Source organism: Sphaerodactylus townsendi, linkage group LG14 (assembly GCF_021028975.2).
Source record: "Sphaerodactylus townsendi isolate TG3544 linkage group LG14, MPM_Stown_v2.3, whole genome shotgun sequence".
Taxonomy (NCBI): domain Eukaryota; kingdom Metazoa; phylum Chordata; class Lepidosauria; order Squamata; family Sphaerodactylidae; genus Sphaerodactylus; species Sphaerodactylus townsendi.
In genome coordinates this window covers 32,485,091-32,500,248 of record NC_059438.1, presented here as the reverse complement: position 1 = coordinate 32,500,248, position 15,158 = coordinate 32,485,091, and the positions used below count along the sequence as shown (strand labels likewise).

Genomic DNA, 15,158 nt, shown 5'->3' with positions numbered 1-15,158 from the left:
ATAGGAGAGCCTACATGCTGGCTAGGTTTAATATTATGCCATCCCCGCTCCATAGAGGAAGACTCAAGGGCCTACCAAACGACAAGAGGCTTTGCCCCTGCAGTCCAGGGCAGCTGGATTCCATTGCGCACATTCTCCTCCACTGCCCACTTTACCAGAAACCAAGATCCAGCTTATTAGTACAAATCATTGACTCTATGAAAACCCTGACAGAGCTTGATAAAGTAAATATGCTCTTAAACTGCAATGACCTTGACTGTTGTCTCGCAGTGGCAAAGTTTCTGGCTGAAGTTTGTGAGCTGAACTTATGATCCAGTGTGAAGTTTTATCTAGTAATTTTTAACTGTATTTATATTGTATGTTCTATATGCCAATAAAGGCTTATTGAAATTGGATGTTTTGCTTGGTGGTAATAAAAAAGAATTGTATGACCCTGAACCCACACCAGGGCCTCTTCTGCACATGCAGAATAATGCACTTTCACAATTGTTCGCAAGCAGATTTTGCCATTCCGCAAAATGTAAAATCCAGCTGCAAAGTGCACTGAAAGTGGATTGAAAATGCATTATCCTGCATGTGCGGAAGGGGCCCAAGAGACTCTGGATACAATCAGGCCATGTGGAGAGGCTGCTGTTTCCCATTAAAAAAAAACAGAAATAAGGAGGATAGGGGCACTGAGATATATCCAATAATTGATTTCTTGCCACAGCCTAAAGTTGTACAACATAAAGTTTTGTGCTGTTTGGCATGGTTATGAACTCTAAAAGCAAAACAGCTCTATCCTTAATGAAATACACACACTCTTCTAAACACGATGACTTCAATGGACTTTAAAAAAGGTAAAGTTTCCCCTTCAGTCGTGTCCGACCCTGCAAGCAGTGATTTTATAGGCAAACCGCTTTTGTGGAGTAGTTTGTCATTGCTCTCCCCGGCTATTCTTTACCCACTAGCTATATGCTAGGTACTCATTCACCGACTAAGGAATGGATGGATGGCTGAGTTGACCATGAGCCAGCTGCCAGGATATCTGACCCACAGAGGGCTCGAACTCCTGACCGTGGGAGTGGAAGTGCAAGCACTTAACCACTATGGTGTAATTCTATGTTAATACCTTGAGGTTTCTGAAATCTGTAAATACACCTATAATACTGAAGGCAGAGAGTGCGAGCTCTGAACAGGCAACCTTCTAACACATCCCTTAATTCTGCCACCAGAAATGTAGGAAAAAGTAAAAACAGAAAACATAAATTTTGAAGTAAACAAAAAATGTAGCAGAAACAGCCTCAGCTCTATAGGATCAGAAGAATATGTAAATATCCAGTTAAATATTACAGCACTGAAGTTGCTGAAACATTCAGCAATCTATCATCAACCTACACATTTTAGCATATGAACAGTGGACAACGTCCCACTTAAACAGTGCAACACATTTCCAAGGATGTATCTACAGCATACCCAGGACCCATTTTCTAATGCTGCGATTGTCTTATTCGCTCAAAATGTACAATATGAAGAATTTTACCCCCAAAAAGTGGTCTTGTAAAGTATTTCATTCCTTCCAAAACAGGAAATAATTTTTCTGTTGGAAAAAGTTCAAAATACCACTAGAGAGGAAACGAGGGGTGTTTTTTTTTTACTTTTCCACTTTGCCGGGGGGTGGGATGACATCTCCACACCCACCAAACCCATAATGGATTCTAAAGTCTCAAAATCAATTGGCCCTTGTTCATCCATCCCACCAGAAAAACCCCAACCCCCATTTCTGCATCATCACCCATTCCTAACCTATCTGCTGACCATGTGCCCAACCCATCAAATTTAGCCTTTCTCTGACTCTCTTTAAGTTGACTCTCTCCCTTCCCTCTCCCTCGTGTGTATGTGTTTCAGTTCCACTCGAGTTACTGCCTATGTACTGCTTTCACTGCTCATATCTAGGAATCTGAGCGAACATTCAAAGCTGCACGAACATTCTAAGGGTGACAGTTACACACAGGCAGCTGCATGTCCTTCACCAGGGAGCGCCAGGAAAAAGGTGTTTTACCTGGGCCAGGTGTGAAATTTCAGGAATGTGAACATCTAAAAACACTCTCGCCTGGCTGACTATAGTGGCTGGGAATTGTCAGAGAAATTGGCCCAGCAGTTACTGAGTTATACTGTCATCAACAAAAACACTGTTAGCTTTTTATATATAGAGACGTGCAAGGTTTGGGGTATAGCGTTGGTTTCTCTAACATGGCAATTTTAAGTCTGTTTTGTTTTATGATCTGGTTCTGAACCGTAAAAATCAAAACAACACCAGAAAAGGAAGGAGAATATAAATTAAATGCAAAAGTGTGAAATGGCTTGAGATGAGTTGAAGGGGATCTTTTTCAAAACCATGCAGTGGAGATCAATCTGCCTTCACAAGCCATGTCAGCCCATGAGCTGCTATTCCAGAGGTTCCCCGGGACAGATGCTCAACAACAGTGTAAATATCACCATGTGTCGCCACTGATTCAGACACAGAGAAAAAAGTGGAAGGAAATAACGGATCCTGGAAAACCTCTAGCCTTAGAAGGCACCCGAACAGGCAACGCCCCACCATGCAACCGAGGCTGACAATGACATCATTGTGTCTAGCGATCAGGAAGATGATTAAAAGTCACGCTGTCTTGTCTGGCCGCCAGAATGAGACACGGGATGCCAAGAAGCACACCACACTTCCGACGCCAGGGGCTTCGACAAAGACACCTATTGCCACGAGAAGACTAAGGAACTTTTATTAGCTTCCAATTCTTGTTCCTTTCAACAATAACAAAAGCCGACTGAGAGATAATCGGGAGGCAGCGCAGGCCTTTTGATCAGGCTGCCTTTCGTGCAAGCTTTTGATTTCCCTCCCTCCCCATTTTTCATTAGGTGGGAGGTAAGGGAATGCTAACAATTATATGTAATTTCTTTTTCGTTGCTTGCTGCAGTAATAAACCAGAACCTAAAAAGCCTAAAAACTGAACACTGACGACATTTGCTCCAATAAAGCCTGGTACAAGAAGCTCTAGGGCAGTGGTTCTCAACCTTCCTAATGCCACGACCCTTTAATACAGTTCCTCATGTTGTGGTGACCCCCAACCCTAACATTTATCCATTTTACAGATGGAGAACACTGATGCAGAGAGTCTTAGGTGATCCCTATGAAAGGGTCTTTCGACCCCGCAAAGGGATCGCGACCCACAGGTTGAGAACCGCTGCTCTAGGGCTTTCAACCAGCGTGGACAAAAATCAATTTTTTAAAAGCGGATTAGTACAAATTTAAATTGGATTTTAAAAAGTAAAAGGTCTTTCAGGAAAAATTATACCTAAAGATAGTTTAATCATTTTTATATTTCAGATACATTATGGTCCAAAGGTTATTCATCGTGAAATAAGAATTTGTAATTATGTAGAACGGGACTGTATAATCATGCAATATTTATGGTTTTTTGTGGTAAATGAATTCCAGTAATCCATTCACAATGCCATGCTTTTCCAGAGGTTTCTGTAAGATTATTTTTGGCAGTTTTTCCATCTACAAGTTATTATCACACATGCTTGGGTTTGTAGCTTTCAAAATGTGAATTTCTGTCTGCAGAAATAACATGCTTCTTCACAGTAAAAATGTTATAAAATAAACATGCAGAGTTGCTAAAGAACCCTTAATCCCATCGTCCTTTTGCAAATCTATATATACAGAATCAACCCATTACCTCTGAAATACTATTTCAAGGAGTTCAATTAATAGAAGATTGTTTGGAGTGCAATAGATCTGCACAAGAAGCTAAGTGTGAGAAGGGAGGGGCAAGCAATAAACAGTACAGTGAAAAATTTTTGAGCAGAATATCCCACAAGTCTTGGGATCTTTGCGTGTGTAGCCTGAAATTTATCATATTATTTTCTTCCTAGTGAAGAAAATCTCAAATAAAAGACACCAAGTTTGGGAATACTGTATTAACGTTCCTCTACCAAGGTAAGGCAGGCATTATTCTAAAAATTAAACCTTCATGTAAGGTTATATCAGCAAGAATGAGTCTTTATGTAGCAAACCAAGATTTAAATCAAGTCTTAAACCCCTTCTGAACATGCAGAATAATGCACTTTAAATCCACTTTCAATGCACTTTGAAGCTGGATTTTACTGTGCGGAATAGCAAAATTCACTTGCAAACAATTCTGAAAATGGATTGAAAAGGCATTATTCTGCATGTGCCATACACAACTCTGACAAGGGGAGATTTGATTCTTAATAAGATGTTACTGGACTAACACTATTTTAGGTATTGTGTCTCTCTGAGCCAATGAGTCAAAATATTTAAACAAATGCACATCTTACCATAATCTTAATACGTCTTTCTCAGATCTGAAGTGCAAGTTGTCAGAAGGATAACGTTCACTACAAATGCTGATTTGAACAATTCAGAAAAGGTGGCACGCCACCAGCAGTGAAACAGAAATATAAGAATCAGGTTTAAACTGGAAGGCAGGGATTCTACAGAAAAGTGGCAGGATTGCAGCTTAAATTTTTGGAGGAGTTAGGAGAAAGAACGCAAGCATTCTGAATACAGAAATGAAAGAAGAAAAGTTGTTTTTTATGACCTGCTTTATCTACCTTTTTAAGGAGGATCAAAGAAGCTTACAAACACATTCCCTTCCTTTCCCCACAACAAATACCTTGAGAAGTAGTTGGGGCTGAAAGTTCTGAGAGAACTGTGACTGGCCTGAGGTCACCCAGCAGGCTTCACATGGAGGAGTGGGGAATCAAACCTAGTTCTCCAGATTAGAGTCCACCACTCTTAACCACAACACCATGCCTGCTCTCATCCCAGTGTTTCTCACGTTTCAAATTCAATACTGCAGGACTTGTATTGATTTAGAAACCACATCCTAATTGGAAAATCCTCCCTCAACTCAAGAGTGACAACTCCATAGTAGTTTAGAGAGACCCTCATCAGAGCGCTGAACCCATGCTTGTATTGTAAAGCACAGATAGACAGAACTGGGACAGTAACACAGTGTTCTTGCATGACCCAGTTGCAAAGCCTGGCACAGAATAATTAAAAACAGCCTGTTTTACATAACATAGGCAAGAAACACAACACAAGGGAATTCTGAGATCCGTGCTCCCCAACATTTATTGATCACACATGCTCTCCACCAGCAAGAAAAGGGATTAACAGCTCTTTATGTGGCATCGAAAACTCCCTGTTTACCAGAAAATTGTTTGGTTTCAAGCATCTGTTCCTTGCAAAATACTGGTGTTAGTGATTTTTTTGGAAGAGATAGTAGGGATGGGTTTCTATGAGTATAGCTGTGTGGGTCACAAACAATTCCTCCAGACTTCAATCCTCTGTCTCATGGCTCTAGAAAGCACATTTTTTTGGAGGGGAAAATGCATCTAGCACAGCGGTTCCCAGCCTGGGGTATATGCCAGAGTGTTTGGGGGTACGTGAAAAAATTACATAATGTAATTTGCTAATGTGGGGGTACAATTTTAAGGAAATGGGTTGCCAAGGGGTGTGCAAGTGAAAAAAGCTGGAGAACACTGATCTAGCAGATGGATGCACAGGGAACTCCAAATGTCGCTGCACCCCTTCCTTTCTACAACCATTCCCCAAGAACCTCCACTCCAGTAACCCAGATTGCCTGTCCTCCCCATAGAAACTTACTTCTATTCTGGAAGAGACTACTATGACAGCTTTTCCTTCCCTTCCCTAGAAATATCTATGCAGAGAATTAGGTGACAGGGAAGAATTTACCTTTCCCACAAGCATCCAGTGAAACTGACCGGCCCCAGATGAATGAATGAATGAATGAATGAATGAAGAGAGGGAGGGAGGGAGGGAGGGAGGGAGGGAGGGAGGGAGGGAGGAAGGAAGGAAGGAAGGAAGGAAGGAAGGAAGGAAGGAAGGAAGGAAGGAAGGAAGGAAGGACTCTGAACAACACTTGTTAATCACGAAATATAACCTTCAGGATGCTGCAACAGCCACAAGCTTAGATTCAGGGATAGACTAATTCATGGAGGACAGGTCACCAAGAGCTAAGATAGCTAACAGGGTATCCTTGTTCAGAGGTAGCATGTCAGTACACCCATTCCTAATCCAGCTAACAGAAGCAGCTTTCCAGAGCACCCAATTGGTCACCATGCTTCACCTGCTGAATTCTGGACCCCTGGGTTGGTGAACATGGGTTCTTTAAGGCAGAATGTTCTGTCTCCTGACCCTACACGCTTTTTGCAACAAAAGTCAAATTTCACGCATATCATATCTTGAAACCTTTGGCAGGTGCTGTTTTTGAGGCTCTTATTACACTCTTCATTTCAACATCCTCAAAAGAAAGAAAAAGAGCCATTCCAGAGCCCCTCTCTCCTTTTCAACTGAGAGCGGAGGAGCTCCATTTTAGCTGCCTTAATTTGCTTTAGAACAGGGGTGTCCAACTCTGATGTCCCAGGTGTTCATGGACCACGATTCCCATCAGCCCCTGCCAACATGGCCAATTGGGAATCGTGATCCATGAACATCTGGGGAGCCAGCGTTGGACAACCCTGCTTTAGAAGATGAGTGGGAGGTAACTGCAAATAATTACCCCCTTCTTGCCATCAGGTCACAGTAGACTTATGGTGATCTCACAGTTGACTTATGGTGACAGGTCACAATTGACTTATGGTGATCTCACAGGGTTTTTAGGGCATGAGTTGCTCAGCAGTAGTTTGCTATTGCCTGCCTCTGTATAAAGGCCCTGGACTTTGTTGGTGGTCTCCAATCCCAATACTGACCAGAGTTCACCCTGCTTAGTTTCTGAGACCTAACAAGATCAGGCAAACCTAAGCTATTTGGGTCAGGGCAAGTAATTCCCTAGATTAAACTGTATGGAAAGAACTAGTTCAGGATAAAATGTGTCACTAGCCTAGCAGATGGCTGTACTTCCCGAATTTATATGTATGCTTTTTTATAGAGGAAGACCACAGACAGCAAAGGGAACTGAGTCATCTTCAGACATGAACACAAAATTCCCTACGCCTTCAAGGTGGTCCAGAAAATTCTGCCACTTTGCCTCACTGTGCACATTCAGCAATGAGCAGAAGCACTGGTCCGCCATTTTCTTCAGACTCCACGAGAAGTACCACCACAACACGAAGAAGATCCACGTCCCTCAGGCTCCCCAGGTCTTGACCAAAATGATCACCCCAAACATGCAACCATTCTTGTACTACTCTAACAGACTCTATGCCAATAAAGGCTTGCTGCTGAGCTACTAACAGATTCTTATGAACTACAGAGTTTTCCTTCTAACAGATATAACAAAACTTTGGGAGAACAAATGACAGAAACAGCTCTCCGATATTAACTACATGAATAGATGTTTTACACATCAGATCTCTTAGAAACTGTATTCTCAGATTTCATATAATAAAGGATAACATGCACTTTGGACAAAACAAAAAAAATCACAATTTTGCAACAATGAAAGCCCTTTTTATTTTATAAAAAATTCAATTTCATTCAAACCTGTACAACTTTTGGACTATTTTGCATATTTTATTTAGTTTTTACAATTACAAAGAAAGACAATTAAATAGCCCTATCTTAGAAATATGCGAGAGTGTAACTAAATTTCTGCAGGAAGCCATTAAGCTCCCTCTTCCAAAAATGGGTGCTGATTTTTACTGTGGTCCTTTTTACAACTGTATTAACTCTTTTCTTTTAAACTCCATGCAACATTGCATTGTGTGATATCTTTTATTTATTTTAAATCTCTGTATATTTTCAATTTGTGCATATTATGTATTACTTTGTAGTCTAGATGCCAATAAAGGTCTTGGATTAATTGACTGACAAAGACCCATTTAACTGCCTCTGAGCACTGAAAGTTTCCTTCAGTAACCTCTAACTTCTGAGGCTACCAGATATGTATTGCCTACATACCTGGTAAATTCAACTTTGCAACCATAAGGGTGGGAAACTTAGCCACATAATATAATGAAAACAGACATTCTGGGGGAACTGAATTTTGTGGGAGCCAGCGTGGTGTAGTGGTTAAGAGCAGGTGGATTCTAATCTGGAGAACCGGGTTTGATTCCCCACTCCTCCACCTGAGTGGCAGAGGCTTATCTGGTGAACCAGATGTGTTTCCGCACTCCTGCATTCCTGCTGGGTGACCTTGGGCTAGTCACAGTTCATTCAGAACTCTCTCAGCCCCACCTACCTCACAAGGTGTCTATTGTGGGGAGAGGAAGGGAAAGGGTAAGCCCCTTTGAGTCTCCTTACATGATGGAAAGGTGGGATATAAATTCAAACTCTTCTTCTTTTTAGTGTTCCCTTATAAAATACTCATCCAGGATAACTGCATGACATAAACCTCAGGCCTAGCCATTTTCTTTTAATTCAAATATGCATTTCAGACCTGGAGGCATTACATCCAGTTCTGTGTTTTTCATACATGCCTTTCCAAAACACTTCTAGGTGAGTCAGAGGAACGTCAAGGACATAAACATCACGACTCTCCATCCAGACACTAGAAGAGCCCTTATCACAGCAATCTCGCTTCTAGATTTATGGTGAGAGACTGCACGTCATTTCTAATTACCAGAGGAGACACTTCCTTTCTGATCACATGCTTAGTAAGTTTCTGGGATGCCAGAACACAGGAACAACTCGGGGGCCTGAATTTCATTCTTTCCAACCAACAGTCACTCCAACGGCTCAAAGTAGATGAGACAGTGGAAGAGCCATCTCTACCTCTAACGGGAAAGGGGAGAGAGATTTTTAAAATGGGGGAGTCAGCGTGGTGTAGCGGTTAAGAGCAGGTAGATTCTAATCTGGAGAACCGGGTTTGATTCCCCACTCTTCCACCTGAGTGGCAGAGGCTTATCTGGTGAACCAGATGTGTTTCTGCATTCCTACATTCCTGCTGGGTGACCTTGAGCCAGTCACAGTTCTCTCTGAACTCTCTCAGCCCCACAAGGTGTCTGTTGGGGGGAGAGGAAGGGAAAGGAGCTTATAAGTCACCTTGAGCCTCCTTACAGGAGAGAAAGGCGGGTATAAATCCAAACGCTTCTTCTTCTATATTCTCCTTCCCCCTGAAGTGTGGCTGATCTCTCTGCCGTTATTTACTTTAGGCACTTTTCTATCAACTGAGCAGAGAGATCAGAAACTAAGAAAGTTCAGGGAGCAAGAAAGCTACTGACTGGGAAAACAGATCGAAGCCCTCCACCCAATATGCACTGTTTGTCTTAAAATTCAGGACTCACGCCCCACTACTTTGCAACTGACGGGCAGCACACCCACATTCAAGGTGGGAGTAAAAACATCTTACACTGCAGATTCAGTTTCTCATTTGTGCTCTTCAAATGAAGAATTCAGTACTGGCCAGAAACTTCAGTGTCCTAGGAATCTTCTGCTCCTCCACCCCTCATTAAAACAAATTTTAGCCCTTTACGCTATAAATGCAGGTTTGAAACCATCTACAGTAGGAGTCCCCAACATGGTTCCTGGAGGCACCATAGTGCCCATGGACACTTTTTCTGGTGCTCACCAGATGTATTGAGAACGTGGGTTTGACCACGTAGGACTTTTGCCCAGCAAGACTTCTGACTGGCTACTGAGATTGACTGTCCGTGCAGTTTTTTTAAAATGTTGCTTCGGCAACAGTTGCCACCACACCACAAGGATTTACACCATGTTACTGAAATTAAGCTGTGGCAATCGTTTTGTGGCTGGCTTCGACTCCTGCGACAGCCATTTTGCGGCAGCCATTTTGTTTCTGTGTCCACCGTGCCGTGTCAGAATGTGCCTGCCGGCTCAAAAGTAGGGGACCCTCATTTAGACCATACGTGGGGACAACCGAAAACCTAGATTCCCAGCTCAAAGCTATGAACAAGAACTATGAGCAAAAACTGACTGGCTGGCCGGCTGATATCCTTTAAAATCAGGAAGCCACCCGCTTCCCTTCCAAAACGGTTTGTCAACTTTTAACACACTGATTGCCCCTTGAAGTTCAGTAAAACACGTATGTTGTGCATTTTTAAAAGCCCGCCTGCAGCAGGGAAAGAGAGCAAGCCAATTCACCATAAGAACATAAGAAATCAGCAAGAACTTTGAATAAATACACGGGTCAGGACGTTGGACTCACTCAGGAAAATAGGATTTCTGGAGGTCCCCAAGCTTACTTGCATTTCTTCGCCCTTCCTGGGGATTAGCACAAGCTCCATAAATTATATAACCTAAGCAACCCCATTAGTATGTTTTTTATTTTCACATTATCATCACACATCAGACGGCATCTTCATTTGAGACACAATTTTGATTCCCACCCCCGCCCTCAGAAGTTAAGAGTTCCTACAGCTCTGCATGCATGAAGTCTTCTGAGTGTGCAATTTCTCATTTTGGCATTCTTTTTAAAGATGACTGTGGATAGAATGGAAGGGCTGGGACTGATATTATCACATGGCCATTAATAACTGACTGAGCAATAAAGGACAACAAACCATTCATGTTACTTGCAGCAATATTGAAACCACGATTTAATCTCCTTTCTTAGCTTCAAAGCACGGAAAGGAATCACCCAGGCAAAACAGCGGAACTAGCCTGGAAGCATCCTCACCATGTTCAATACAAGTGTACCTTTTCATCTTAAGATTGAATTCTATATTAAAAGCCAATTCTATATTAAAAGCAAGTTTGCCACAAAGGACAAGACATCAAGAGCCATGAGATCACAAGACACAAAGGACAAGAGATCAGACAGCTCTGGCAGCATCTTTAGCATAAGAACATAAGAAAGAGCCTGCTGGGTCAGACCAAAATCCATCTAGTCCAGCACTCTGCTACTCGCAGTGGCCCACCAGGTGCCTTTGGGAGCTCACATGCAGGATGTGAAAGCAATGGCCTTCTGCTGCTGTTGCTACTGAGCACCTGGTCTGCTAAGGCATTTGCAATCTCAGATCAAGGAGGATCAAGATTGGGAGCCATAGATCGACTTCTCCATAAATCTGTCCAAGACCCTTTTAAAGCTAACCAGGTTAGTGGCCATCACCACCTTTTCTTCTAATTTAAACATGTTCCAGTTCCATTTATTTCCCACAAACTAGAACAGGAAAAACCTGGCATGTTTACTCAAAACTACATCTCCTTCATAAGCACATTTAGGATTCCAGCCTATACTCATAAGCCCATTAAAACTACCTAGGATATCAGAAACCCGCAAAATGTTGAAGCATATTCCAAACACCAATGACGCGTTGTGTGAAGAAATGTTTACTTTTATTAGTCCTAATTCTTCCCCCCAGCATTTTCCCCCCCCCCCATTCATTCTTCCCTGGGGAAGATAATGCTAAAGGTGACCGTATAAACACACATATAGAAACAGAGTGCTTTTAAGAGAAATGGGCAGCCCAACTGAAACACAGCATGCGGTTTTGCTCCACCGCCCTTTGACTTTATGAAACTGTGGCGCAAGGAAAAAGGGCAGAGCACCCTGCAGCCCAAGGAGAAAGCGGCAAACAAACAACACATTCCGGAAGATATTCAAGACAACTACAAAGCATCAAGAAATTATAGCTACAGTTATTTATTTGCAGTCATTGACCAGCAAGATACAAAAGGGTTAAAATCATGAAAATACAGATTAAAACAAATAATCAAATGCAGATAAAAAGCATAAGAAAATGCAGGATATGAGCACAAAATAATAGAGACAGTATCCATCTAACAGTAATAAGAAATTAGCTGCCATCAAGAAATTATATTTATGTTACATCTGCGTGCACTTCACAACAAAGATGGCACAGATCCATACGTTTTTGGAACAGAAAAACTGACATGCTTTTAAAGCAAAACAAAGCTAGTGCAGAATTTCAGCCACCTGCGCTCAAAATCCCGCGCACGCTTCCAAAGGAACAGGCCAGGCCATAGGCGACTTATTCCACTGTCTCTTTTTCAGTATTTTCTAGAACAGCTTTTCCTATGAGCAACGCAGCTAGCAACAAGCACAGATGATCTGTGGTGGGCACAGACACACACAAAGGCAGTTTTACGGTACTCTTAGTAGATGCAACAAGATACTGTGAAAGGGTGGGAGAATCGGAATGAGATGAGTGGAAAGGAAGCAAAGCGGGGGGAAAAATCAGATGATCACAACACACAACTGAAAGCATAATGAAATCATCATTCCACCCCTGTAGCAAGAGGAGATTGTGATTCCACAAGGACCTGGACCACAAAATAACTATAGAATCTCATGCGAGTGTTGATGTAACAGAACAGCAATTCACCCCAGAGGCTAGTTTGACATGACTGCCCTTGTTCTCACCTAAGGGGCACACAGGACAGCAAGAGAATGGAGAACAAGAGCAGAATTTGCCCAGTTACCCTGATCATTTGACCTGCTGGATGAGCCGATGGACAGCCCGGGAAGGGAAAGCCATCCCGGGGCAGAGGAGAAACCTGCTTGTGTGTGCAACGTATCGGGATGTGGTGCATGTTGAACCCTTGTATCACATGGACTGTTCGGCCAGTTGCCTTGTGTGAACTTGGAAGGCACTCTAACATCCACCCCACCTGGCCTTGTCATCATATAATGCTGGTGCAAATTGGCACATGAATGCCAGGAAAGCGTATCCACCATTATTCCCATTGGAAAACTCCAATTAACCTCCCCTAAGGGTGAGACTTGGAAAACAGGATGCAAACCATTGTTCTATAAAGGTAAAGTTTCCCCTTAAGTCGTGTCCGACCCTGGTGTACCACTGCAAGAAGTGAGTTCATAGGCAAGCCTCTTTTGTGGGGTAGTTTGCCATTGCTTTCCCTGGCTATTCTTTACTCCCTAGCTATGTAGGTACTCATTTACCGACCAAGGAATGGATGAATGGCTATGTTGACCATGAGCCAGCTGCCAGGATATCTGACCCACAGGGGGCTTGAACTGCTGACCGTGTGAATGGCAGTGTAAGCACTTAACCCACTACGCCACGCAACTCCTATTGTTCTATAACAGGGGTAGGGAACCTGCGGCTCAAGAGCCGCATGCGGCTCTTCTGCCCTTGCACTGTGGCTCCACAAGCCGAGCCGCCGGCCCCATCCTGGCCCGCCCTGCAGGCAGCAGGACGGGTGCACCAACTGCCCACGGTCGGCTGGGCCGCACCACGGGCTTCCCCTCTCGCCCGCCCCGTTGGAGCGGGGCGGGCGCTTTCCCGGCGGCTGGCGAGGCTGAGCCACTGGCTTCATCCTTGCCCCCCCCCCCTGCAGGCAGCAGGGCCGGCACATCCATGTGCTTCTCAAAATGAGCGGAGTTCTGAGACATATTTTAAATGTCAAAAATTATTTGCGGCTCCAAGTGTTTTCTTTTCCCGTGGAAAACGGGTCCAAATGGCTCTTGGAGTGTTAAAGGTTCCCTACCCCTGTTCTATAATCATATCTTTATGGGGACTGAGAAGAAGAAAGAGTTTGGATTATAGCCCATCTTGCTCGACTGTAATGCGTCTCAAATCAGCTTATAAACACCTTCTCTTCTTCTCCCCACAACACCTTGAAAGGTAGGGGAGGCTGAGAGAGTTCTGAAAAGACTTGGTTTTTATACTCCACATTTTCACTATCAGAAGAAATCTCAAAGTGGTTCACAATCGCCTTCCCTTCCTCTTCCCATAACCTTGTGAGGTAGGTGGGGCTGAGAGAGTTCTGAGAGAACGCCGACGGGCCCAAAGTCATCTAGCAGGCTTCATGTGTAAGAGCAGGGAAGCAAATCCAGATCACCAGAGAAGAGTCCACCGCCTGCTCAAGTGGAGGAGTGGGGAATCAAACCCGGTTTTCCAGATCACAGTCTACCACGCTTAACCAGGAAGGACATGTGAGTGTGCGTGTAAGCCAGGTTTAACCCATTTCTTGAAAGGCCTGTGGGAGGGAAAGGAACCAGCTGGCCTTTAAAGCTCTTGACCTAATTACCCAGAGGTTGGGCCAGATCTGAATGTCCAACAAGTGCAGGAGCAAGGGAGGACTCCAGAAAGAAGGGAAGGAGATAGGCAGGCAGGGAAGGAGGGAGGGAGCCCTGTTCAGAGGGGAGGAAGGAGGGAGGGACCCCTGCTCAGTGCCGGCTTTGTTCTCCTTGCCTAAGGTCTCTGGGGCTTCCCCCCCTCCCTCCAGGATGTCGCCCCAGCTGGGTGCCAGACGGCGCAGGCGGGTCAGCTCTGCCTCTCTGACCACAGGGGACCCCCGCCCTATTCACTGATGCAGAGCTGAGCCCAAGGGGGGGGGGGGTCACCCCGAGGGGCTCGCCTGGTGTGAAGGGAGAAGTGAGTCGAATCCGAAGCGTGTTTGGGGGGAGGTCTCCCTTAGACGGAGCCCCCTCCCTCCCACCCACCCACCCACCCGGCAAGGGCAATGACAGCTGCCCTTCCGCCGCCCCCGGGGTCCCTGGACAGCTCCGCTCAGCCGGCTGCGCCCCTCGCCCACTCACCGAGCCCCCCGATGTCGTGCCCCAGGGCGAGGCGGTGCCGCTCCTCCACTATGGCCCGCAGCATGTGCTGGAGGGAGCGGTCCAGCCCCTCGTCGGCCGCTCGCTGCCCAGCCTGGCCCGACGTCTTGAGGGCAGCCATGGCGGGTTCATCTCCGCCGGCCGCCCAGGCTGCGGCCCTGGTCCTCGGCGCTTCCTCGGCCTCGCTCGCTGGCCGCCCGCAGCAGCAGCAGCAGGCCGGCGCTTCCGCCTCCCCTCCGCCCAGGAAGGGGGCCGGGCCGGCGCCTGCTCCGTCGGAACGCGGGACACGTGAACGACACGCGGGGCCCCTCGGCGTGGGCGGCCGCCCCCGAGGCCACGCCCCGTTCCCCAGCTGGCCAGTCAGGACGAGCCTTGCGTTCCTCGCTGCTGCCGGATAGGCTGCCGCTGCGGGCTGGGAAAGTAGTCGCGATGCAAAGGAAGTGGGAAAGATCTTGGGCAGAAAAGCCGGACGCCGCGCGTGCGCAGTGGTAGGCTTGGACTTCCAGCAGAATTGTGGCCATTGGAGATCTGGAGGGGCGAGCCTGGATCTTGCGCGAAAGTGGCCCCTGCCTGCCGTGACCCGTGGGCCCTAAAGGGTCCCTGGGGTGGTTGCCTCTCCTGGAGGTGTGGGGAGGGGGTCTGCTGTGGCAGTTGTTTTTTTAGCGGGGCTTTTAATCCCACCGTGTA

The 15,158-nt window shown here is 45.3% G+C and overlaps 1 protein-coding gene across 2 annotated transcripts in view; it reads right to left on the bottom strand.

Annotated features, from left to right (window-relative positions):
* KIAA0930 (KIAA0930 ortholog) overlaps nt 1-14,808 on the bottom strand; it is a 45,224-nt gene extending 30,416 nt beyond the window's left edge. The window contains exon 1 of one of the 2 annotated variants that reach the window (XM_048515465.1): nt 14,454-14,808. In XM_048515465.1, coding sequence (XP_048371422.1) covers nt 14,454-14,592 — 139 coding nt within the window. In that variant the 5' untranslated portion in view covers nt 14,593-14,808. The remainder of the gene's footprint in view (nt 1-14,453) is intronic. The other variant, XM_048515464.1, reaches the window with a different exon arrangement.
* Nucleotides 14,809-15,158: the final 350 nt, after the last annotated feature.